The sequence below is a fragment of the Balaenoptera borealis genome (genome assembly GCF_965194805.1).
Source record: "Balaenoptera borealis genome assembly, chromosome: 8".
NCBI classification, from domain to species: Eukaryota; Metazoa; Chordata; class Mammalia; order Artiodactyla; family Balaenopteridae; genus Balaenoptera; species Balaenoptera borealis.
In genome coordinates this window covers 110584641-110608704 of record NC_138865.1, presented here as the reverse complement: position 1 = coordinate 110608704, position 24064 = coordinate 110584641, and the positions used below count along the sequence as shown (strand labels likewise).

Sequence of the window (24064 nt, the reverse complement as noted above, 5' to 3'; positions counted from 1 at the left end):
TTTATTTATTTTAAAAAATAAAAAGGGGATGTGCTTTCTCAGAGTGAAACATGTTCTTTTGCTTCATGGCAAACAAGGGAGAGAGACTGTACAAAATGTTAACACCTAAAAAAAGAAAATCATTAATAAAATCAAAAGGATGCCATTCTCTGAAAATCAAAGGGATATCATTCATTCAAAAATGTATTCATTCAACAAATATTTACGTGATACCTACAACATCCCAGGCTCCATTCTGGGCACTGATGACACAGCTATGAAAGAAACTGAAAAAGAAATTATGCAATTTCAACACTGAATGGGCAGGGCCACTGATGGGAAAGCCCAGGGGATAATGGAAATACCTAAGAAGGGGACCTAATCCAAGTTCAAAGGCACTTTGATAAAGACTCTGAAAACATGGGGCAAGAGAAGCTAGTTTTCTCATGTCTTTATAGAATTAAAATATATTAGAACAAAGTATAACTTCAGTTGGGGGGAATGACTATTGACTAAGAAGCATATAAAAATGAGTGCTAGGGCTTCCCTGGTGGCGCAGTAGTTGAGAGTCTGCCTGCCAATGCAGGGGACACGGGTTCGAGCCCTGGTCTGGGAAGATCCCACAGGCCGCGGAGCAACTAGGCCCGTGAGCCACAGTTACTGAGCCTGCGCGTCTGGAGCCTGTGCTCCGCAACAAGAGGCCGCGATAATGAGAGGCCCGCGCACCGCGATGAAGAGTGGCCCCCACTTGCCACAACTAGAGAAAGCCCTCGCACAGAAACGAAGACCCAACACAGCCATAAATAAATAAAAAATAAATTAAAAAAAAGAATCAGCTGGCCATGATATCCTCTATTTAAAAAAAAAAAAAAAAGAGTGCTAAGGAATTCCCTGATGGTCCAGTGGTTAGGAATTAGCGATTTCACTGAGGTGGCCTGGTCAGGGAACTAAGATCCCAGAAGCTGCAGTGCAGCCAAAGAAAAAGAAATAAACTTTATTACAAAAAAAAAAATGAGTGCTAAAAAAATTTTATTAAGTTTCACATTAATAAATACAACTAAAATTAGTATTTGTGAGTCTTTGTGAAATAGTTTTTTAAATACTCAAGAGAAGAATTACATATGCAGATAACTGGAATATTAATTAACTTACTACTACTGCTAACCATATACAGCTACAACTCTACTACCATAAAAATCCAAAATGCTTGAGGGTGGAGAAACAGATACTCTCATACACTGCTGATAAACGTACGAACTAGATCAATATTTCTAGATGGCTATTTGGCAATGTATCAAGCCCCATAAAAATGGGCAAATCTTTGACCCAATAAGTCTACTTTCTAGGAATTGAATCTAAGGAAATACAAAAATACATAAAAATTTAGCTAAAAAACAATTTATAAGAAAATTACAGGTAAAGCACTTACATGCTCATATAATAAAAGTTTAATATTAGCTATTATTAGTAGTACTTTTCTCATTAAAACAACTAAAATATGTAACATTAGAGATTGGTTATTTCTGAATAGCCCATCACGTACCATCATAAGTTAAAATTTTTAAGCATATTTATTGATATGGAAAGAGATTCACAATATAAAAAACTAAGTGAGGAAAGCATGTTACAAGATGGTATGTATTATATTATTCCACTGTTGTTAAAAATGTTGATTCTAAGTTCTGTAATTATACTTGCACATATATGTAGGTATATACACACATACACAAACATATACACATACAACTACACGCAAAGGGTCTTAATAAACCAAGATGTTAACTGTTATTTACCAACGGGAGAGTAGAATTAAGAATATTTTCCTAATCTAAAATATGGCACAAATGAACCTATCTACAAAACAGGAACAGACTCATAGACATAGAGAGCAGACTTGTGGTTGCCAAGGGGGAGGGGGGTGAGGGAGGGAAGGACTGGGAGTGTGGGATTAGCAGGTGTAAACTATTATATAATAGGATAAATAAACAACAAGGTCCTACTGTGTAGCACAGGGAACTATAGTCAATATCCTGTGATAAACCATACTGGAAAAAAATATTTAAAAAAAAGAATGTCTATATGTGTATAACTGAGTCACTTTGCTGTACAGCAGATTGGCAAATTGTAAATCAACTATACTTCAATAAAAAAAATTAAATTAAAAAAAGAGTATTTTCCTAAATTTTTGCTTGTTTGTGTCCTCTGATTTTTCTGAAATAAGTATGCATTTTTTATAATAAAGAAAAAGTTATTTTATTTCAGTTCTGTTCAACTCATTATTAGAGTTTTGTATTTAGCTAGCTAATATAGATATCTGACTGGCTACCTTTAATCACTGTTATCTGTTTCAGTTAGTATAAACAATAGCCATTTCGAGAGACTTTTCTGGGCCTCAGTTTCCTCATCTTAAAAATTTAGGAACTGTACTGGAATAGTTAATATTTACCAACAGGTTTCTGTAACTTCCAAAGTCAGCATGAAATCTCATATTGAACTAATGTGTCAAGCTAGTATTTGTACTGGGGGCACATGAAAAATATAAATTGTTAGGCAGACTCTTAGGTCAACATGTTTCAATAATCCCCCAAACATTTAAATTTCTAATGTGCTACACAGAATTGGGGTGGCGAAGAGTATAAAAAACTGTTCAAACAAGTGACTATGTTTCATAAAGGTCACAATCCTTGGAAGACGTGATAACTAAGTGCCAGATGAATTAAACATTGCATGAATAAAATAATTACAGATTTTGTTCACTATTGCTTCTTTCTAAAACTATAGGTCAGAAATCTGATCAAATGTTATTGAATACAAACATTTCAAGAAGCTGGTCTCACCTCACAGTTCCTTCAGATACGTTCGGCACTGACAGGGTTACATCTAGTGAAATCTGACACTGGCCCCTTAAGATGGACATCATTCTTAAGGCTTCCACTTCACTCCTGGGAGCATTTACTGAGGCACAGCCTAAATAAGTTAGTTTGCTGAAAACTACACTGTCCTCATCAGCCACTGGTGTGAAAGGACTTGACCCTTCAGAATCTGAAAGAAACAATAAGGAGGTGATTATTTTCATTTTGATATTTTGTTGACATGAATATCAAGTAAAAATCTACAAGTTACATTTAGGTTCTAAAATTAAATACTAATGAGAGAATATGCCATTACCCCAGAAGAAATGCCCATTAAAGCCAGAAATCTCACACCAGAACTCTGTCACCAACACTAAAATTTTTAGGTATGGCTGTAGTCTCAATCCCAAATCTAAAAGGTGACCTGAGACTCAGATCTGATTTACCTTTCTGACTCTTCTAATTTGTTTTGACTTTGTAATTTACATTTAGGTCAAAAATACATTTAGTATTTTACCACCCTGAAAAATCCTATCTCTGTCTTCTTTCTGATCTGCTGTTATAATTATTTTTCTCATTCATCATCGTAGCTACTCTATCATGTTCTCTCAGTCCCCTTGCTTTCCCTTTCCCAATAAACATCTTTAGTTTTAACACCCTACTTTCCCCAATGAGCCTTTATAATTGCCTTTTTTCTCCTTCCTTGCTACGTCTTTCAGCTCCCTTTTTTCAACTTGACAACTATTCCCGCCAAGCTATAAAGGCCTGGGGCAAACAGCTCTTCACCAAGCATTATTCCTCTATTTCTCCAACACTATACTCAAATTCCTTCTTTCCTGAAAAAAGATCCTTAAATACTCTAAGACTCCCTCAATGTCTTATAGCTACTGTTTCTCTTTCTTTGGTATAAATGACATACATTTAGAGTGGACATATGTATATGTATAACTGATTCACTTTGCTGCACACCTGAAACTAAAACATTGTAAATCAACTCTATCCCAATAAAAATTTTTTAAAAAATGACATACACTTAAAGGGAAATCAGAATAGTACATATATTTACTCCTCTCACATCCCCCTAAATCTAGAATCTGAAGATTCTAGAGAACATAGATAATGGTTTTTGCTTGCTCTGAATCAAACCTAGTACAGAATGGACACTCAAATATTAAAAACAATAACCTTCAGTTATGCAAGCAATGCAGCAATCCTAACCTCCTTGTCCAGGTTTCACTGGCAGGCTCATCTCTGGTTTCTGGAGCCCTACTAACGACACAGGGTTAATGGTGGATGAAGCTGAGAGTTGATTAGAAAGAGGCCCATCTCCTTCGCCATCCAATTGTGACCTTTCCACAAGCTCCTTGTCCCCTGGCTGGTCGTCCATTGGAGGATCCATCAGCACATCTGCTAGCTCTTTTTGCAGCTGCTGTTCACTTCCATTCCCTATAATCTAAGGGTCACAAGTATATGCAATCAGCAAAATGAGAGAGGCCAGTACTGATTTAAATGGGTCCACATCTAGAGAAAATCATCAGCAATTCTTTTGATACATAGATATCTTCTGAATGTCTTTAAAAAACAGAATAAATCAAGATCTATAATAAATAAGAGCTGCAGCTGCTCTCTTAATTCATACAGTTTTTCATGAAAAAGTGTATAGTGAATTTGAGACTAATACCCAGAAATATATGTGATAGTCTGTCAATTTTATTAAAAGTTTTCTACAGTGTCCTAAACTAATAACAACTAAAATATTTGTAATTTTACTTGTCTGATGAGAAATAAAGCTTGTTAAGAGGAGAAGCTTCTCGGACTTACCTGGTGGCGCAGTGGTTAAGAATCCGCCTGCCAATGGAGGGGACACGGGTTCGAGCCCTGGTCCAGGAAGATCCCACATGCCGCGGAGCAATTAAGCCCCTGCGCCACAACTACTGAGCCTGTGCTCTAGAGCCCGCAAGCCACAACTACTGAGCCTGCATGCCACAACTACTGAAGCCCGCGCGCCTAGAGCCCGTGCTCCGCAACAAGAGAAGCCACCACAATGAGAAGCCCATGCACCACAATGAAGAGTAGCCCCCCTGCTCGCCACAACCAGAGAAAGCCCACGCGCAGCAACAAAGACCCAACACAGCCAAAAGTAAATTAATTAATTAATTTTTTTAAAAAAAGACGAGAAGCTTCTCTTATGCTTAAGGAAAAGGGAAAATGTGTTTGCTTCCAAAAATTATCAGTAGAAACATACTTATTAGGTAATAAACCATCACATGCATTTTTACCACCCTTGCTATAAGTAAGTCTCCTGTATTTCTGAGGGAGACTTCTCTGACATAAATAGTTCTTAAAGTGCTGAGACATTTGAATAAAGCTGGGGAGATGCACGTATAAAATGACCCTGAGGAACAGAAGCATTCCATTTCAATGTCAAGTATTTTTCTAGAGTCATGATGGTTTATTATTAGTTGCTCAACAAGGAAGTAAACAAGTGCAAAATCAAGTGGAGACTGCCCAACGCTAAGGAAAACCACAAGTGACAAAACCCAGTATTGTCACCAAATGCTTATTCAAGAAATACTAGAAAAATTAACAAGAGAATTAATTTAGGAAAAGGAAATCATGATGAAAAAAACGTGTGCTGATTTAGGAGGGTTTCTGAAGACCAAAACCTGACAAAAAGTTAAAATGGGTGGGGCTATGAGATTGTTAAAGACAATGAGGTCTTCCCAGTAAAATTAAGACACAGGAAGCAAAATTCCAATAACAGAGGTACTCTGGACTACTAAGGAACCCAGTTCAATCATCTTTTGTAACTCTATAAAATTCAAGTCCCTTTGGCTGTAAACTATGATTGAGAAACAGTCTAAAGTCTTTTTTGCTACATTTTCCCAAGGAAATTCTAACATGTCAGCTATTCTTGCCTTGGAAATAAGGGCCGGAGAGGTGTTCAGTCTCTGGTTTCAATGACAGCATCTGTTTTTGTGAACTTCCTTTTATATTCAGAGTTAACTGCTACTGGAACTACAATTCAGTCAAATAAGTTTAACTCTTTGTTATGCCTGATCTTATACATCACAAGTGTAATCAAATTTCTTTTTTCAGAAGTTCTGCTTTCAAAAGTTTTTTAAAGCACCTAGAAAACAAACTAGAGCTTAGTTCTAATTAACCTCTTATTTTTTCAGAACTGGATAAGAAATACTGCAGGAATCACCTGCAGGAAATAAAAGATAGCCTAATTGAATCTAAACCATTGTCCAAGTGGAAGGAGAAATAACATAAGTAGGATATTTACAGCTCCCTAAAAACAGATGAAGAAAAGATATTAGACTCCACGTTTAAGCAATTAGTAATTATAACTGCGAAGGTTACCATTAAAGAGCAAACTAAACTGAAGACATATTTTACATGCTATGAGGTACTGTTTTTTCTTTGGTATATAGGCTAAATAAACTCAAGTTTTCTTTTGGATAGGCTACCTCCACTGTAATATATTCACAAAATATATCACAAACCCTGAAAGAAGCATGTTTATATGTTTGTCTTTTGTGTTTATACATGTTTATCTGCATTCTTCCCTTGTTTATAAAGTCTATAAACGTAAGAACTGCCTTCTATTTCCTTAACTCTTCCTTAAAGGGTAGGAAAAAGTAATGCACACACACAAAAATGATTTTTAAAAGCTGCTTAAAAATAGCAACCTAACTTATGCTTTGAATAATTAGGTCCAATACAGTACTCAGCACTTACCATGTTAGATCATTTGTGCACCTTCAATCCAATTTCAAACTTAACTATCTGCACATAATTTAATACTTATCTCAATTAAGTTTTTTGTTTTTTAAAAGACAGTCAATTAATCTTCCCTAGGCTTATCTGGGAAACACTCAGCAATGCTTTTCAAGGTTCTCAAGCTTTGGCATGCCTCAGAATCACCTGGTGAACTTGTTGAAACACAATCTGTTGGGCCCTAACAAGAATTCCCATTCAGTAAGGCTGGGATGGGCCTGATAATTTGAATTTTTAAAAAGTTTCCAGGAGATGGTGATGCTGCTAGTCTGGAGACCACACTCTAAGAACCAACCTTAGATTAATGGTTCTTAACCATGACTAAACAACACAATTACCAATATCACCAGGGAGCATGTTAAAATTAAAACACCTGATCCTCCCTCTATCCCCTCACCTCCTACCCTAGCAACTAAATCAGTCTCAGAGATAAAGCCTTGGCATATGCATTTTTAAGAACCTCCACAGGTGATTTACAAAACAGGTGGCAGGCCAGATTAGGCCAGCAGGCTATAGTTTGCTAACCCCTCGTATAAATGAACAGCTTAAACCAGCAACTGCTTGTCTCTGACTTCTTATAACAAAAATAAACTCATTATTAGCAGGGCTTTCTGTTCCTTGCTGCCAACAGCATTCCTAACAGATACCACGATGATCTCTAAAATAAAGGTAGTTGCAGGTAAAGTAATCAAGACACGGTATTAGTGAAAGGACAGATAATACAGACCAAGGAAACAAAACAGAATCCAGAAATAGACCCACACATACATGGCCAATTGGTTTCAACAAAGTTGGCCAGATAATTCAACAGAGAAAGGTAATAAAACAAATGGTGGTGGAACAATTAACTTGACATCATACATATGCAAAAACATCAATCTCTTTACGTCACATACAAAATTAATGCAAAATGCATTGCAGATCTAAATGTAAATCCTAAAACTATAATATTTACAGAAGAAAACACAGGAAAAAGTCTTTGTAATCTTGGGGCACAAAGATTTCTTAGGACACAAGAAGTATGCATAAAAGAAAAAACTGAAGTGCACTTTATTAAACTAGAAACTGCTGCTCGGAAGACACTGTTCACAGAATGAAAAGACAAGCCGCAGACTGCAAGAAAATATTTACAAATCATATGCCTGATGAAGGAATTATATCCAAAATATACACAGAATTCTTATAACTCAATAATAAAACAAGCAACCCAATTTTAAAAAAGGGCATTTCACCCAAGAAAACAATGCAAGCATTTGAAAGAAACTCGGTATCATTAACCATTAGGGAAACTGAAACCACAATAGGATGCCGCTATACACCTATAAGAATGGCTAAAATTAAAAACAAAACAATCCTGAAAATACCAAGGGCTGGCAAGAATGTGGAGCAACTGAAAAACTCTCATACACTGCCGGTGGGAATACAAAATGGTACAGTCACTTTATGTAAATTTTATAAAGTTAAACATACACTTATCTATGACTCACTCCTAGATGTTTACCCAAGAAAAATAAAAATACATGTCTATACAAAGACCTGTCTGTGAATGTTTATAGCAGCATTATTCATAATTGTCAAAAACTGAATACAAAGTAAATGTTTATCAGCTGGTGAATGGATAAACAAACTGCCACTGATACTAAAATAACATGGATAAATCTCAAAAGCATTATTCTAAGTAAAAGAAGTGGACACAAAAGGCTATATACTGTATGATTCAATTTACATGGCATTCCGGAAAAGGCAAAACTATAGAGACAGAAATCAGATCACTGATTGACACAGGCTGGGAAGGGGAAAGATGAATGACTAAAAAGAACTATAAAGGGACTTTCTGGAGTAATGAAAATATTCTGTATCTTGACTGTGGTGGTCGTGGTGACTATGTAAGAGTTTACATTCATTAAAGTTCATAGAATTGTATACCTAAAAGGGCTGTATTTTACTGTGTGTAAATTTTACCTCAATAGACTTAAACTAGAAAGGGGATATTGATAGTGGGAGAGGCTATGCATGTGTGGGGGCAGAGGTTATATGGGAAATCTCTGTACCTTCCTCTCAATTTTGCTGTGAATCTAAAACTGCTCTTTTAAAAAAGGCTATTTTTTTTAAATAGAAAAAAATTATGGTTTCTATGAAAGATGCAATTTGAGAACACAACTGTTGCTTTTCCCTACATGCCCCTCAAAAGGTGTTCGTCCAGGATTCTGTTTTTGGCAATAACTTCATTTTACAGATTCTCCTGTGCCATTTCATCCAATCCCAACGATACATAAACAATCCCTAATATACATCTACAACCCCTCCCTGTCTAATGGACAGACACCTTCAGCTAGATACTCCAAACTTACTGTCAAAACTTAACTCTAATTCTCTTCCTGTATCTTTTAAAAAAAAATTAATGAATTGCACTACTTTCCACTCAGTTACCAAATGAAGGATTACAGTCATCCTTCACTCCTCTCATTTCCACACTACTCACAAATCCTACTGATCCTTGCTCAACTGCCCATTTTTTTCCTTCTGTCTCTCTGCATAGCTAACACCATAGGAATCTCTTTCATTTTACATAAGCCTACTGGAAAGGTAGTAGTTTCCCTCCCTTCTTTCTCACTCCCCTCTGATCTATCATTCATATGGCCATTTAAATTACAAGTGCAAATCTTAGTTCTGATCAAGCACTGCCTTATTTTTATACCCTCCCATGCTTCCTCAATGTCCATAAGATAATGCCCATATTCATTACTATGTTCTATGAGTTTCTCACAACTCTGCCCAATTTACTTTTCCATCTCTTATCTGTCACATCAAACTACTCAAACTCCCCAAGACACACCATAAACCTTCAAACATCTAGACTTTGCACAGACCGTTCCCTTTCCTGGAAAACCTTCCTCTCCTTTGCCTTTCTACTCTTAAAGACTAAGCTTAAATTCTGTTACCTCCTCTGAGAGATCTTAAGCCTGATATATTAGGTTTAATCACTCCCTCCTTAGAGAGTGCTACCAAAATATTAGCATACTTGTTTATTCCAGCATTGCTACTTGTTTTAGAGAATATTTGCTTAGTGGGCCTCTCCAACCAGACTGGGCATTAATAGATAGTAGAGACCGTTTCTTCAATTATCTTTATATTCCCAAAGCTTCGGGTAGCTGCGGGTACAGGATATATTTACAATACATGTTTAATGAACTGAATTTTATAAATGCCAAGAATAAAAGCCAAAGTATTCTTTTATACAATTTGGATATTGGGTATTCTACAGATTTTGGTTTAGTGCTAGAAAAGGAAATCTGAAAGATTTATTTTAGCTTTGTTAACTACTTAAAAATAAAAAAACAAATACCATTTCCTATTATGACTGTCATTAAAGTGTCATTAAACCTTAACATTTTATGAGTGTCATTAAAGTTTAACATTTACCATAAGAATACTGGGCAGGACCAAATAGCATGCTACAAGACACAAACAATTATCTTTATTTTGAAGTCCAAAAAAGACTTCTAACTTAATTTAGCCCAAATATAAAAATAAAAAAGCAAAGCCGATATATATGGATAATACAACTAAGAATCATATTTAGATTTGTGTTCATCTCCACGTAATCTTTAAGAAGAAGAGGGGAGAGTTCTTTAAAATAGTCCTGAATTGAGAAGAAAAAAAAAACATTAAATAGCCAAACACAGACATGAATGTTTGCAAGGACAGAGACTGTTCAGTGAATGATTTATTCATAATTCTACTTACAAAGTAGAGTAGTGGTAAACAAAACAAAAACAAAAAACACAACTGGAACAAGAGTTGGCTTGTGGCACAACTCCAGGGGGCACCATTCACATCACAGACTATGTGAACAGCACCCCCCTGGGATTGCACAGTGTAGTTTATGCAACTGTACTTAGTAGTCCTACTTGGGCTCCACAATAAGACAGATCTGAGATGGGGACATGCCTCTAACACTAACTCTATTGGCTATGGACAAATTAACCTCTAGAAGCCACAACTGTCTCATCTCTAAAATGAGAATGTTGGACTTCCCCAGTGGCACAGTGGTTAAGAATCCACCTGCCAATGCAGGGGACACGGGTTCGATCCCTGGTCCAGGAAGATCCCACATGCCGCGGAGCAGTTAAGCCCGTTCGCCACAACTACTGAAGCCCACATGCCGCAACTACTGAGCCCACGTGCTGCGACTACTGAAGCCCACGCGCCCAGAGCCCATGCTCCGCAACAAGAGAAGCGACCACAACGAGAAGTCCGCGCACTGCAATGAAGAGCAGCCCCTGCTCACCGCAACTAGAGAAAGCCCGCACTCAGCAACGAAGACCCAGAGCAGCCAAATAAATAAATAAATGAGAATGTTAATACCTATCTCACAAGATTGTCATGGTTCAACGATTCAGTAATATGATCACTGGACACTTATTATTTACGTTATAGGCAGGCACTGAATCATGTGATTTTTATAGGGATTGTCTCATTTCCCACATCTCAGTACCTGCCAACTAGTAAGCATCTGATTAATATCTCCCTACCCAACTTTCAACTATTTCTAAATAAACTCTGGTCCACCTACTGGAGGTGAAGTTAAAAAAACAAATAATAACTTAAAAAAAAGTAGTTCTTCCACTTTCCTTGGTCCAAAGAAAACTAAGAACACACCCACTATTTATGTGCAAAAGAAGCATTACTGGAATAACATCTGTCCTTCCTAAATAATATCAAATAAAAGTAATAACTTGGGGGCTTCCCTGGTGGCGCAGTGGTTCAGAGTCTGCCTGCCAATGCAGGGGACACGGGTTCGAGCCTTGGTCTGGGAAGATCCCACATGCCACGGAGCAACTAGGCCCGTGAGCCACAACTACTGAGCCTGCACGTCTGGAGCTTGTGCTCCGCAACAAGAGAGGCCACGACAGTGAGAGGCCCGCGGACCGCGATGAAGAGTGGCCCCTGCTCACCGCAACTAGAGAAAGCCCTCGCACAGAAACGAAGACCCAACACAGCCAAAAATAAATAAATAAATAAATTTAAAATGCATTAAAAAAAAAAGTAATAACTTGAATGGTAGAATTGGCTACAAGCCCATTTCCTTGAGAGCAAAACTGCATTTATAGAATCAAAGGACAAAATGTTCCAAAGGCAATATCCAGTCATTTCCTGGTCTTAATTTTCTGCTTCTAACTTTATAGCTCCTGTTTCCCTTCACTGCAACAATACCAACTAGGCGCTACTTGATTTACCAGTTATACAAAGCTACTTTAGGCAGTTTGAGATGCTTTTCCAGTACAGATTTTATGTCTTCAAGAAAGCATGCTTAGGAAATGAAAGTGTGTGCTAGAAAAATCCACAATCAGAAAACTAAAGATAAATTCCTGATGATCTACAGTTCCCACTACTTGTGTCATACTGCAGTGAAAATACAAATGAAAATGGTTCAAACTAAGTAATTTTACTCAGCTTCAGGGTAAGAGCTGAGCCATTTCAAAACAAGTATATAAATCTCATCTTATCAGAAAGCAAGGCACAGGGCTTCCCTGGTGGCGCAGTGGTTAAGAATCCGCCTGCCAATGCAAGGGACATGGGTTCGAGCCCTGGTCCAGAAGATCCCACATGCCGTGGGACAACTAAGCCCGTGTGCCACAACTACTGAGCCTGCCACAACTACTGAGCCTGCACTCTAGAGTCCGTGAGCCACGACTACTGAGCCACGACAACTACTGAAGCCCACGCGCCTAGAGCCCATGCTCCACAACAAGAGAAGCCACCACAATGAGAAGCCTGCGCACCGCAACGAAGAGTAGCCCCCACTCGCCGCAACCAGAGAAAAGCCCGCGTGCAGCAATGAAGACCCAATGTAGCCAAAAATAAAATAAATAAAAATTAAAAAAAAAAAAAGAAAGCAAGGCACAGAAGAATCAGAAGCCCAATTTGGATACTGGAAAGTATAGTAACTAATCTCAAAGGCACTCACAGATTCTTTCTGTGATCTTTGATAAATCACTAAATCACTTTGTGCCTCATTTATAAACCGCAGTTATTCTGAAAATCCATCTCTTTATCTTACTATGTAAAATAAAGACCAGAAAAACAAACTAAAATTACCATTAGGAATTATTAACATTAATTTAAAAAGGGAAAGGAACAGAACCTTGTGAATTCATCTTTAAAAGTCAACTGGGACTTCCCTGGTGGCTCACTGGTTAAGAATCTGCCTGCCAATGCAGAGGACATGGGTTCGATCCCTGGTCCAGGAAGATTCCACATGCTGCGGAGCAACTAAGCCCATGCACCACAACTACTGAGCCTGTACGCCCTAGAGCCCGCACGATGCAACTACTGAGCCCATGTGCCGCAAACTACTGAAGCCTGCGTGCTGCAACTACTGAATCCACGTGCTGCAACTACTGAAGCCTGCGCGCCTAGAGCCCGTGCTCCGCAACAAGAGAAGCCACCGCAATGAGAAGCCTGCACAGCACAACGAAGAGTAGCCCCTGCTCGCTGCAACTCGAGAAAGCCCGTGCGCAGCAACGAAGACCCAACGCAGCCAAAAAAAAACCAAAAAAAATGTCAATTGAAGAAGGACCCAAAATACTTATGAATGTTTTGCTAAATAATGGGATTATGGCTAGGTTTTACTTACTTTTCTTATTGTCTGAATTTTCTAAATCAAGCATATATTATTTTTATAATTACAGAAAAAAATGACAAAAAAGCTATTCGCATCTTGGGAGAAAAAGAAAAGCAAGCACATTCATTTCTACTGCATGCAGTGGTCCCGACTCCAGGCTCTTTCAAGCCTCTTGATCTTTCCACATATCACAGACTCTCTTCTTTGGGAAATTCTTAATGACTCTTTAATGTTCTGCTGAATTGTTACCTACTCTATGAAAACCTTTCTTTTCTTCTTCAGGCAACAATTATGTTCTCATATAATTCTGCTCATATCTATATTCCAGCAATTGATGAATTTTGTCATGATGACATATTTACTTAAGTGTCTCCCCCGCCACCACTCTGATCCCCTTAATTAAACTGTGTGTTCATGGTTCACTAACTTTGCTTGAATAAAAGATCTGCATTTTAGAGGACAAGAGCAACTGACTCCAATATAATTTCAGAAACTGAGTCAGAAGATTAGTTTAGGCAGTACTAAGTGAGAAGGAGTGACTTCTGTATCTGCTAACTACTTTAATAAAGCCTGGCAACTTTTTTCAACCAAAATAATGTCAGCTGGGTTTTTCAAGAAGAAAACTCTATGAAGATTAAAAAGCTTAAAAAATCCTCTAACTGAACTTTCTGCCTCAGCAGTACTATCTCATCAATGTACCCCAACCAGCATTTAAAGAGTATCTTTGGGGCTTCCCTGGTGGCGCAGTGGTTGAGAGTCTGCCTGCTAATGCAGGGGACACGGGTTCAAACCCTGGTCTGGGAAGATCCCACATGCCACGGAGCAGCTGGGCCCGTGAGCCACAATTGCTGAGCCTGCGCGTCTGGAGCCTGTGCTCCGCAACAAGAGAGGCCGCGATAGTGAGAGGCCCGCGCACCGCGATGAAGAGCGGCCCCCACTTGCCACAACTAGAGAAAGCCCTCGCACAGAAATGAAGACCTAACACAGCCATAAATAAATAAATAAATAAATTTTTTTTTTAAATTTAAAAATAAATAAATTAAAAAAAAAAAAAAAAAAGAGTATCTTTGGCTAAGAGCTAAAGGGTGTAAGATTCCCACACCAGGGAAGTGAGGCAGAGAAAATGCAACACGTTCTGAACTTATGGAAAATTCTCAGATTTTGATGTGAGTTGTCAAAACATTTCATAAAGAAAAATACCTGTGTTTTTTATAACTACACCATCACATAAAGCTTTCCTTTAAAGGGTTTAACTGAAGCATTATCCTCTCTGAGAAGCCTTCCCCCTGACTCCTCCCCCAAGCTGAGATAAGTTTCTACCTGCTCTGTTCTATAGCATCCTTTCGTTAACCTCTATCATAGCACTGATCTAATTATACTCATGTTGAAAATTAACTATGGCCACAAAATCTCTACAGCTCCTCCATCAAGAGATATAGTCTATTTCTCTAAACCCATGAATCTGGGCTGGCGTTGTGACTTGCTTTTCTACAACAGAATGTGGTAGAAGTGACACCATGTAACTTATAAGCCTTAGCCTTAAAAGAGGTCTTGCAGCTTTCACGTCTGCCCTAAGACCACCATGCTGTGAAGAAGCCTAAGTTGAAAACCACATGGAAAGAGAGACAAGGTCAAGCCCAGTCCCCAGCCAACGCACCAGCTGAATGAAGTTGTATGAGCCTAAGCAAGACCAGCAAAACTACCCAGTCAATCCATAAAATCATGAGAAATAATAGTTTTTCAAATCTGAGTTAGTTTGTTACAAAGCAAAGACTAGTAGAAATGACTGCAACAACATTTTTAACAAGTGTCATCTACCCTAAGCTATAAGCATCTTGAGAACATGAACTATGTCCTATTCATCTTGATTCTCATTCAGCCTTTTAAGAACTACTCTTTGGCTGTGATGTTCTACACTTTCACTGTCATCCTGGTTGGGACTCATTTTGTTTTTTTAAGCTGAGGGTTTATATCCTTTATCACTTTCGGAAGATATTCAGCTATTATACCAATTTCCTTCTCTCTCATTCTTTTTTTTTTTTTTGGTTGCGCTGCGCGGCACGCAGGATCTTAGTTCCCCGACCAGGAATCCAACCCGTGACCCCTGCAGTGGAAGCCCGTCAGTGGTCCCCCCTCCCTCATTCAATTCTTAAGGAACATTTAGGTACATGTTGGTCCTTCGCATCCTAGTCTCCATGTTTCTTAATTGCTTTTTCATATTTTATCATCTTTCAATGTTATTTTCTGAGTAATTTCCTCAGACTTATTTTGTAGGTAATATATCTGTTGCACCTTTAATTTCACTGGGTCTAATTTTCACTTGTGGAAGTTCTATTTTTAGTTTGCTTGGTATATTAAAATCTTTTGTAATGTTATTTTCTAACGTTTCCAAAATTTTCTTTAAATCTTTAGTCATTTTAATCATACCCATCTTAAGGTTACAGCTAATTATTCAGATGCCAAAGTTTTGGTGAGATTTGATCTTACTGGGGGTTTGCTAACTGTTGCTCATGGTGAATTGTCCTTTGTAAATTTTTTTTTTTTAAAGGTTAGTTTTTTTTTAATTTGTTTGTTTTATTTATTTATTTATTTTTGGCTGCACTGGGTCTTCATTGCTGCGCACGGGCTTTCTCTAGTTGAGAGGAGCAGGGGCCACTCTTTGTTGTGGTGCGCGGGCTTCTCATTGCAGTGGCTTCTCTTGTTGTGGAGCACGGGCTCTAGGCACGTGGGCTTCAGTAGTTGTGGCTCGCCAGCTCTAGAACACAGGCTCAGTAGTTGTGGCGCATGGGCTTAGTTGCTCCGCGACATGTGGGATCTTCCCAGACCAGGGCTCGAACCCGTGTTCCCTGCATTGGCAGGCGGATTCTTAACCACTGTGCTATCAGGGAAGCCCCATTCTTTGTAAATTTTGCATTGTGCACTATTCTTTATCAGAGTTACCTGTGGGAATACTATGCAGCCTGGGTGGCAAACATGTCCCTCCATAGTTTTACAGTTGATTCTGTCAGGTGTCCCAAGAGTATTACTAACCCAGGAACAAGAAGGTAGTATAAATTAAAACCCCAAACATACATGAAGGCAAGCCTATGGGTACAAACACTCAACAAGACTCCCCTCCAATCAGTGTCCAAGGTAAGACAGAGAAGCTTCCTTATTTTTTTCCTGTGACTGTAGGCAGGTTACTATTATTATTTTTTCAAGTATATCCTTTCAAGTTAGGATGTATCCTGAGTGTGCTTTATAAGGAAATCTCAGTTCCAAAACCTCTCTCTGTAAAATCCAAGGCCTTATCTCTTACCTAATTTACCTATCAAAACCCAAGTCCACTGGTTATAAAGAACAGCAAATTCCCCCCAGAGCAGGCCCAATGTCAGCTCATACATATAGTTCTGGCTTTCATTTCCCTCTTTGCTTCCGTTCCTTGGGGATTTTCTTTACATATTTATGAATACAGCTATACAATTAAAAGGGTATTTGTTGGGACTTCCCTGGTGGCGCAGTGGTTAAGAATCCGCCCGCCAATGCAGGGGACACGGGTTCGAGCCCTAGTCCGGGAAGATCCCACATGCTGCGGAGCAACTAAGCCCGTGAGCCACAACTAATGAGCCCTCGTGCCACAACTACTGAAGCCCACGCACCTAGAGCCCGTGCTCTGCAACAAAGAGGAGCCACCGCAACGAGAAGCCCGCGCGCCGCAACAAAGAGTAGCCCCCACTCGCCCCAGCTAGAGAAAGCCAGCACTCAGCAATGACCCAACACAGCCAAAAATAAATAAATAAATAAATAAATAAATTTTTTTTAAAAAAGGGTATTTGTTATATATTATATTTCATCCAGCTTTCCTAAGTATTTTGTATCGAGACATTTTTAGGTTTTCTAAGTCATCATATTTCCCAAAATGGAGTTCTTATCCTCAGTACCTAACAGTAGTTGGTAGATTACTAGCTGTCAACTGAATATTCAACAAAACACTCAATTAGAACTTCAGGGGTGGAAGAGTGACAGACCTTTCAAATGTATCCTCTAACTCCACTGCAATTTTAAAATCTACCAGGGGTCGAAAGAACAGTTTCATAAAGAAGTGTGGGCACCACTGGCAACACATCTGTAGATATCCTATTATACTTTCTTCTGATGACAGATCTCACAGATTTAACAATAATTTTTAATCTTCACTTACTAGTTCTGTAGCCAATAAACCAATATGCTGTGTAGATGTACTGAAATTACATGGAAATACATAGAGGAAACATTTTAAATTTGGAAAACATGTTGCTCAATTTCCTGGTCTATAAAACAGAATTATCGGGGCTTCCCTGGTGGCACAGTTGAGAATCCACCTGCCGATGCAGGGGACACGGGTTCAAGCCCTGGTCTGGGAAGATCCCACATGCCGCAGAGCAACAAAGCCCATGCGCCACATCTACTGAGCCTGCGCTCTAGAGCCTGCGAGCCACAACTATTGAGCCCACGTGCCAGCAACGACTGAAGCCCACGTGCCTAGAGCCCATGCTCCACAACGAGAAGCCACTGCAATGAGAAGCCCGCACACCACAACGAAGAGTAGCCCCTGTTCGCCGCAACTAGAGAAAGCCTGGGCACAGCAATGAAGACCCAACACAGCCAGAAACTAATTAATTAATTAATTAATTTAAAAAAAACTCCAAAACAGAATTATCTCCTTTTGGTGAACAAGATAAATGAGACTGAGCAAAAAGTTCTCTGGAGAAGCCCTGAGGGGCCTTCCCATTTCCCGAAAATGGTTCATCAAATTAGAAACAGGAAGAATAAGTCTAACAGTACTTCAAAAATTAACAAGAAAATTTTCGACAGGAACAAATCCAAAAGGAGAGAAGACTGATCTATTTGCATCTGTACTCACTTATGCTATCTTCCTATTTCAGAAACTGTTCCTAGGCTAACCCTTCCACTTATACACACAAAACCCTTTTCCCTAATTGAATCAAAGATTTTGCTCTCATTTTGTAGTAGCAATGTCCCCCTTTACTGAATAATTCTTATCAGTATATAAGTATCATAAAATCCCTCACTGGAATCCATATCACCCTTCAGGTACCTCTCTATTTTTCAGCTCCTCTTTGTTAGCAAAAAATCCTTGAAACAGTTGTCTGTTTCTGCTGAAAAATCAGCTGGTAACCTTATGGGGATTCCCTTCTATGTTATTTGTTGCTTTTCCCTTGTTGCTTCATCTAATCCCATAGCTTTGAATACCATCTATATACTGTTGATGTCAGCCACAATCTCTCCTGAACATCAGTCTCATACATGCAACTAACTACCTGACATCTAAAAATGGACACCTAATAGTCATCTCAAATTTAATATGTCCTAAACAGGACTTTGATTCCCCTGTCCCCTGCCCCAATTCTGGTCTTCCTATCACTTGCCCATTTCACTAAATGGCGAAACCATATACCTAACAGTTCAGGCCAAAATCTAGGAAGCAACTTTACTTCTCTCTGCCTCAAATCCCATATCTAATTTGCCCACCTTAATACCAATCAGCTCTACCTTGAAAATATATCCTGAATCACAGGCCATTCACTCTCTAGTCCAAGCTAACATTCTCTCCCTTTCAGGACTAAAACAGCCTGCTCTTCTTGCTGTCAATCTTGCCCAAAGTCAGCACATGTGTATAGGTCTGGCTTTCAGGTTCCTCTTTGCTTTTGTTCCTTGGGGACTTCCTTCACTTTCTTGTGAATAGAGCTATGTAATTAAAAGGCTATTTATTCTATTTCATCCAGCTTTCCGAAGTATTTGTATTGGGACATTTCCAAATACAATTCACCCATTTAAAGTATACATTCTATTCTATGGTTTTGAGTATATTAACAGATATGTGCAACCACTACCAAAGTCGATCTTAAAATATTTTCATTACCTCAAAAAGAAAGCACCTTACCTCCTTAGGTATCAACTCTCTCTTCCCCCAGTATCTCCAGCCCTAAGCAAACACTTATTTATCTTCTGCCTCTAAAGATTTGACTATTCTAGACATTTCATATTATTGGAACCCTGTAATTAGTGGACTTTTGTGACTTGCTTACCACTTAACATAATGTTCTTCAGGGTTCATCTGTGTTGTAGCATGCATCATTACTTCATTCCTATGACCAACTAATATTCCACTCTAGACCACATTTTATTTATCCATTTGGTAGTTGATACACATTTAGGTTGCTTAGCTCTTTATATATCCTAGATACAAGTAACTTATGGTTTGCAAACATTTTCTCTCATTCTGTGGGTTGACTTTTCACTTTTTTGATAGTATCCTTTGAGGTAGAAAAGATTTTATTGTTGATACAGTCCAATTAAATCTATTCTTTTTCCTTTGTTGCTTATATTTTTGGTATATCTTAGAATCCACTGTTAAACCTGAAGTCATGAAAATTTACCCCTATTTTCTTCTAAGAGTTTTATACTTTTAGCTCTAACATTGAGGTCTTTCATCTACTTTGAGCTAATTTTTATATATAGTGTGATGTAAGGGTACAACTTCATTCTTTTGAATGTGGCTATCCAGTGTCCCAGCACAATTTGTTGGGGAAAAAAATCCGTTCTCAACTGAATGGTATTAGTACCCTTGCTTCAATCAGCTGACCACAGAAACATGGTTCTATTTCTGAATTCTCAAACATATTCCAATGATCTACATGCCTATCCTTATGTCAGTACTACACTGTCTTGATTACCACCGCTCTATAATAAGTTTTGAAATTGCAAAGCGTGAGTCCTTCGACTGTGTTTATTTTCAACATTATTTTGGCTATTTAGGGTCCCTTGCTATTCCATACAAATTTTAAAATTGGCTTGTTAACCTCTACAAAGATGTTACCTGGGATTCTGATAAGGACTGCAGTGACTGTGTAGACCAATTTGAGGAATAATGCCATCCTAACAAGTCTTCTAATGCATGAACACTGGATGAATTTCCACTTATTTAGGTCTTCTTTAATTTCTTTCAACAATGCTTTGCAGATTTCAGAGTATAAGATTTTCACTTTTTTAAACAATGCAAAATATTTAATTCTTTTTAATGCTATCATAAATGCAATTGTTTTCCTACTGTCATTTAAGATTGCTCCTTACAAGTATATAGAAATAAAATTGATATTTGCATGATGATCTTGTATCCTGCAATCCTGCTGAACTTATTAGTTTTAATAATTTTAGTGGATTTCTTAGGACTTTCTACATACAAGATCATATACAACTGCAAACAGAGATGATTCTTATTTCCTTCTTTCCAATATGGATGTCTTTTAGATTTTTACATGCCTAACTGCTCTGGAAGTAACCTCAAGTACAATGTTGAACAGATATCCATGTATTGAGCCTAAACGGAGGAGGGAAAAATCTACTCTTTCACCAGCAAGAATGATTTTAGCTGTGGGTTTTTCACAATTGCTACTTATCTAGTTGAGGAAGTACCATTCTATTCATAGTTTCATTTGTTTACTTTCATGACAAAGTGTTGAATTTTTATCAAATGCTTTTACTGTGTCTACTGAAATGATTGTCTTTGCTTTTAATTCCACTGATATGGTATGTTACATTAATAGATTTTAATATGTTAAACCAAACTTCGAATCCTTCGATTCCCACTTGATCATGGTATGTAATCCTTTTTATATGTTGATGAATTAAGTCTGCTGGTGTTTTGTTGAGGATTTTGTCTCCATATTTATAAGAGATACTGACGTGTAGTCTTCTTGTGATATCTTTGTCTAATTTTGGCATCAGGGTAATATCATCCTCATAAAATGAACTGGGAAATATTCTCTCCTCTTCTATTTTTTTGGGAGTGTGTTAAGTACTGGTATTCTTAATTACACATTTGGTAGAGTTCAGCAGTGAAGTCATCCAGGTATATTTTTTATTGCTAATTCAATCTTTGTTATATGTCTATTCATATTATTTATCAGTTTCATTAGTGTTTTTCTTGAAATTTGTCCATTTAATCTAAGTTCTCTCATTTACTGGCATATTACTGTTCGTAAGATTCCTTTATAATCCTTTTTATTTATGTAAGTTTGGTAGCAATGTTTCATTTCTGATTCTAGTAATTTGTGTCTCCTCTTTTTCTCTTGGTCAATCTAAGATGTTGTCCATTTTGTTGATCTTTTCAAAGAACCAGCTTTTGGTTTCATTGATTTCTCTATTGGTTTTCTCTTCTGTTTCATTAATTTTCACCCTAACCTTTTATTTCCTTACTTCTGCTTGTTTCAAGTTTAGTTTGCCCTTGTTTTTCCAATGTCTTAAGGTGAAAAATTAGCTTATTGATTTGAGATCTTCCTTCTCTCATAATATAGGAATTTACAAGTAGAAATTTCCCTATAAGCATTATTTTAGCTATATTGTATAAGTTTTGGTATACCTTCATTTTCATTCATCTCAAAGTATTTTCTAATTTCCCTTTTAATTTCTTCTTTGACCCATAAGTTATCTGGGAGTATGTTGTTTAATTTCCATGTATTTGTTAATTTTTCAGCTTTACTTCTGTTATTGATTTCTAATCCATTTCACTGTGGTTGGAAAAATAATTTAGGTGTACTTGAGAAGAATGTATATTATTGTTGTTGAGTACTCCATAGATATGTCAGGTCAAAATGGTTTATAGTGCTGCTCTGGACTTCTATTTACGTATTGGTCTCTTGCTTAGTTTTTCTATCCGTAATTGAAAGGAAGTATTGTAACAACAATTATTGTTGAACTGTCTATTTCTCTCTTCATTTCTGTCATTTTTTGCTTCATGTATTTTGAAGTTCCTTTATTAGGGATTTCATTGTTGGACCTTCCTGGGGGTCTGACCCGTATAGGATTATAAAAAGCCCATTTCACCTGTAGTATCATTGTTTGTTTTAAAGTCTATGTTGCCTATAATCTATGTTGCCTAAAGTCTATGTTGCCTATAATCACTCGTTTTCTTGTGACTGTTGTTTGCATATCTTTTCCCATCTATTTAAATATATTTACATCTTTGAATCTAAGGTGTGTCTCCTAGATGTTGTTTTAGCCAGTGCTGACAATTTCTACTTTTTGATCATATTGCTTAATCCATTCACATTTAATGTTATTATTGATATAGTTCAATTTAGGTGTGCTATTTTACTTTTTGTTTTTTATTTATCTGTCTCATGTATTTTTCATTCCTTTATTCCTCCCTTACTACTTTCTTTAGCGTTTAGTAAATAACTTTCTAATGCAGCACTGACATTTCTTTAATATTATATATATGCACATGTATATATATGCATATGTGTGCACGCGCACACATACATATACATATATACGTGCACACACCACTGTAGCGGTGCCCCTTTGGGTTCTTACTCTTCTTCCCCACCTCATCATCCCTCCCCCAAGGCAACCACTCTTCTGCTTTCTGTGAGTGTAGATTAGTTTTGCACTTTTTAAAATCGTATATAAATGGAACACACAGTATGTGCTTCAATTTATGGAGTTGGAGGGGATGTCTGGCTTCTTTCAATCAGCTTAATTATTTTGAGATCATTCATGACTGTGGTAATGAGAGTTCATTCTTTTTTTTTAAGAGTCTAAATACTTCTCACATATTGTTTTATTTTTTTATAAAAGTTCCGAGAAAAGGTCTTTGTTTTATACATATATATATTCCAACTTTATTGAGACTTAATTGAAATAAAACATTATATAAGTTTAAGGTGTACAACATGATGATTTGATACACATATATACTGGAAAATGATTACCACAATAAGGTTAGTTAATACAACAACCATCAACTCACATAATTACCATTTTTAAAGATTAATCTCTTAGGAACTTTCAATTAATTATATAATGTAGTATTGTTAGCTATAGTCCCAGTGCTGTACATTAGATCCCCAAAACGTATCCACTGCCTAACTGGAAGTCTATATTGTTTGACCAACATTTCCTCATTTCTTCCACCACCACTGCCCACCTCTGGGCAACCACCATTTTACTCAGTTTCCATGAGTTTGGCTTTTTTAGATTCCACATATAAATCATGGAATGTGGAATATGTTGTGTTTCCATGTTTGTTTCTTTCAAGATGTTTTCTGATTTCCCTTTTGATTTCTTCTTTGACCCAATGGTTGGTCAGGAGTAGGTTGTTTAATTTCCACATATTTGTAGATTTTCAAGTTTTCCCCATTGTTTTATTTCTAGTTTTATACCACAGTAGTCAGAAAAGAATCTGGTATGATGTCAGTCTTCTTAAATTTGCTAAGATTTGATTTGTGACCTAACATATACTTGTTTTGAAATGGCCCCTCTTTTAGTTCCCATTTGCATGGAATAGCTTTTCATCTCTTCACATATGACACATGGATAAGTCTACGTGTGTCCTTAAAGCTGAAATGAGTCTCTCTCTTTTTTTTAAATTTATTTATTTATTTATTTATTTTTGGCTGTGTTGGGTCTTCGTGGCTGTGCATGCGCTTTCTCTAGTTGCGGCGAGCAGGAGCTACTCTTCGTTGTGGTGTGCGGGCTCTAGAGCGCAGGCTCAGTAGTTGTGGCGCACGGGCTTAGTTGCTCCGCGGCATGTGGGATCTTCCCAGACCAGTTCTCGAACCCGTGTCCCCTGCATTGGCAGGTGGATTCTTAACCACTGTGCCACCAGGGAAGTCTTGACATGAGTCTCTTATAGGCAGCATATAGTGCGGTCTTGTTTTTTTAATACATTCTGACACTTGTCATTTGATTGGACAACTTAATTCATTTGCATTTAAAATAATTACTGATAAATAAGAACTTACTAATATTATGTAATTAATTGTTTTCTGGGGACTTC

The 24064-nt window shown here is 37.5% G+C and overlaps 1 protein-coding gene across 9 annotated transcripts in view; it reads right to left on the bottom strand.

The window, feature by feature from the left end:
* The window catches only part of RABGAP1 (RAB GTPase activating protein 1), a 158251-nt gene that overhangs the window by 105153 nt on the left and 29034 nt on the right, over positions 1-24064 (bottom strand). For 7 of the 9 annotated variants that reach the window (XR_014247769.1, XM_082403258.1, XM_082403257.1 and 4 more), the window contains 2 exons: positions 4050-4284; positions 2817-3021 (listed from right to left, as the gene is read on the bottom strand). Coding sequence is in view for 8 of the 9 variants with exons in the window: in XM_082403258.1 (XP_082259384.1) it covers positions 2817-3021; positions 4050-4284 (440 nt within the window). In the remaining variant the exon portion in view is untranslated. Of the gene's footprint in view, positions 1-2816; positions 3022-4016; positions 4285-24064 lie in introns of those variants that run through there. The other 2 variants (XM_082403262.1, XM_082403263.1) reach the window with 2 other exon arrangements.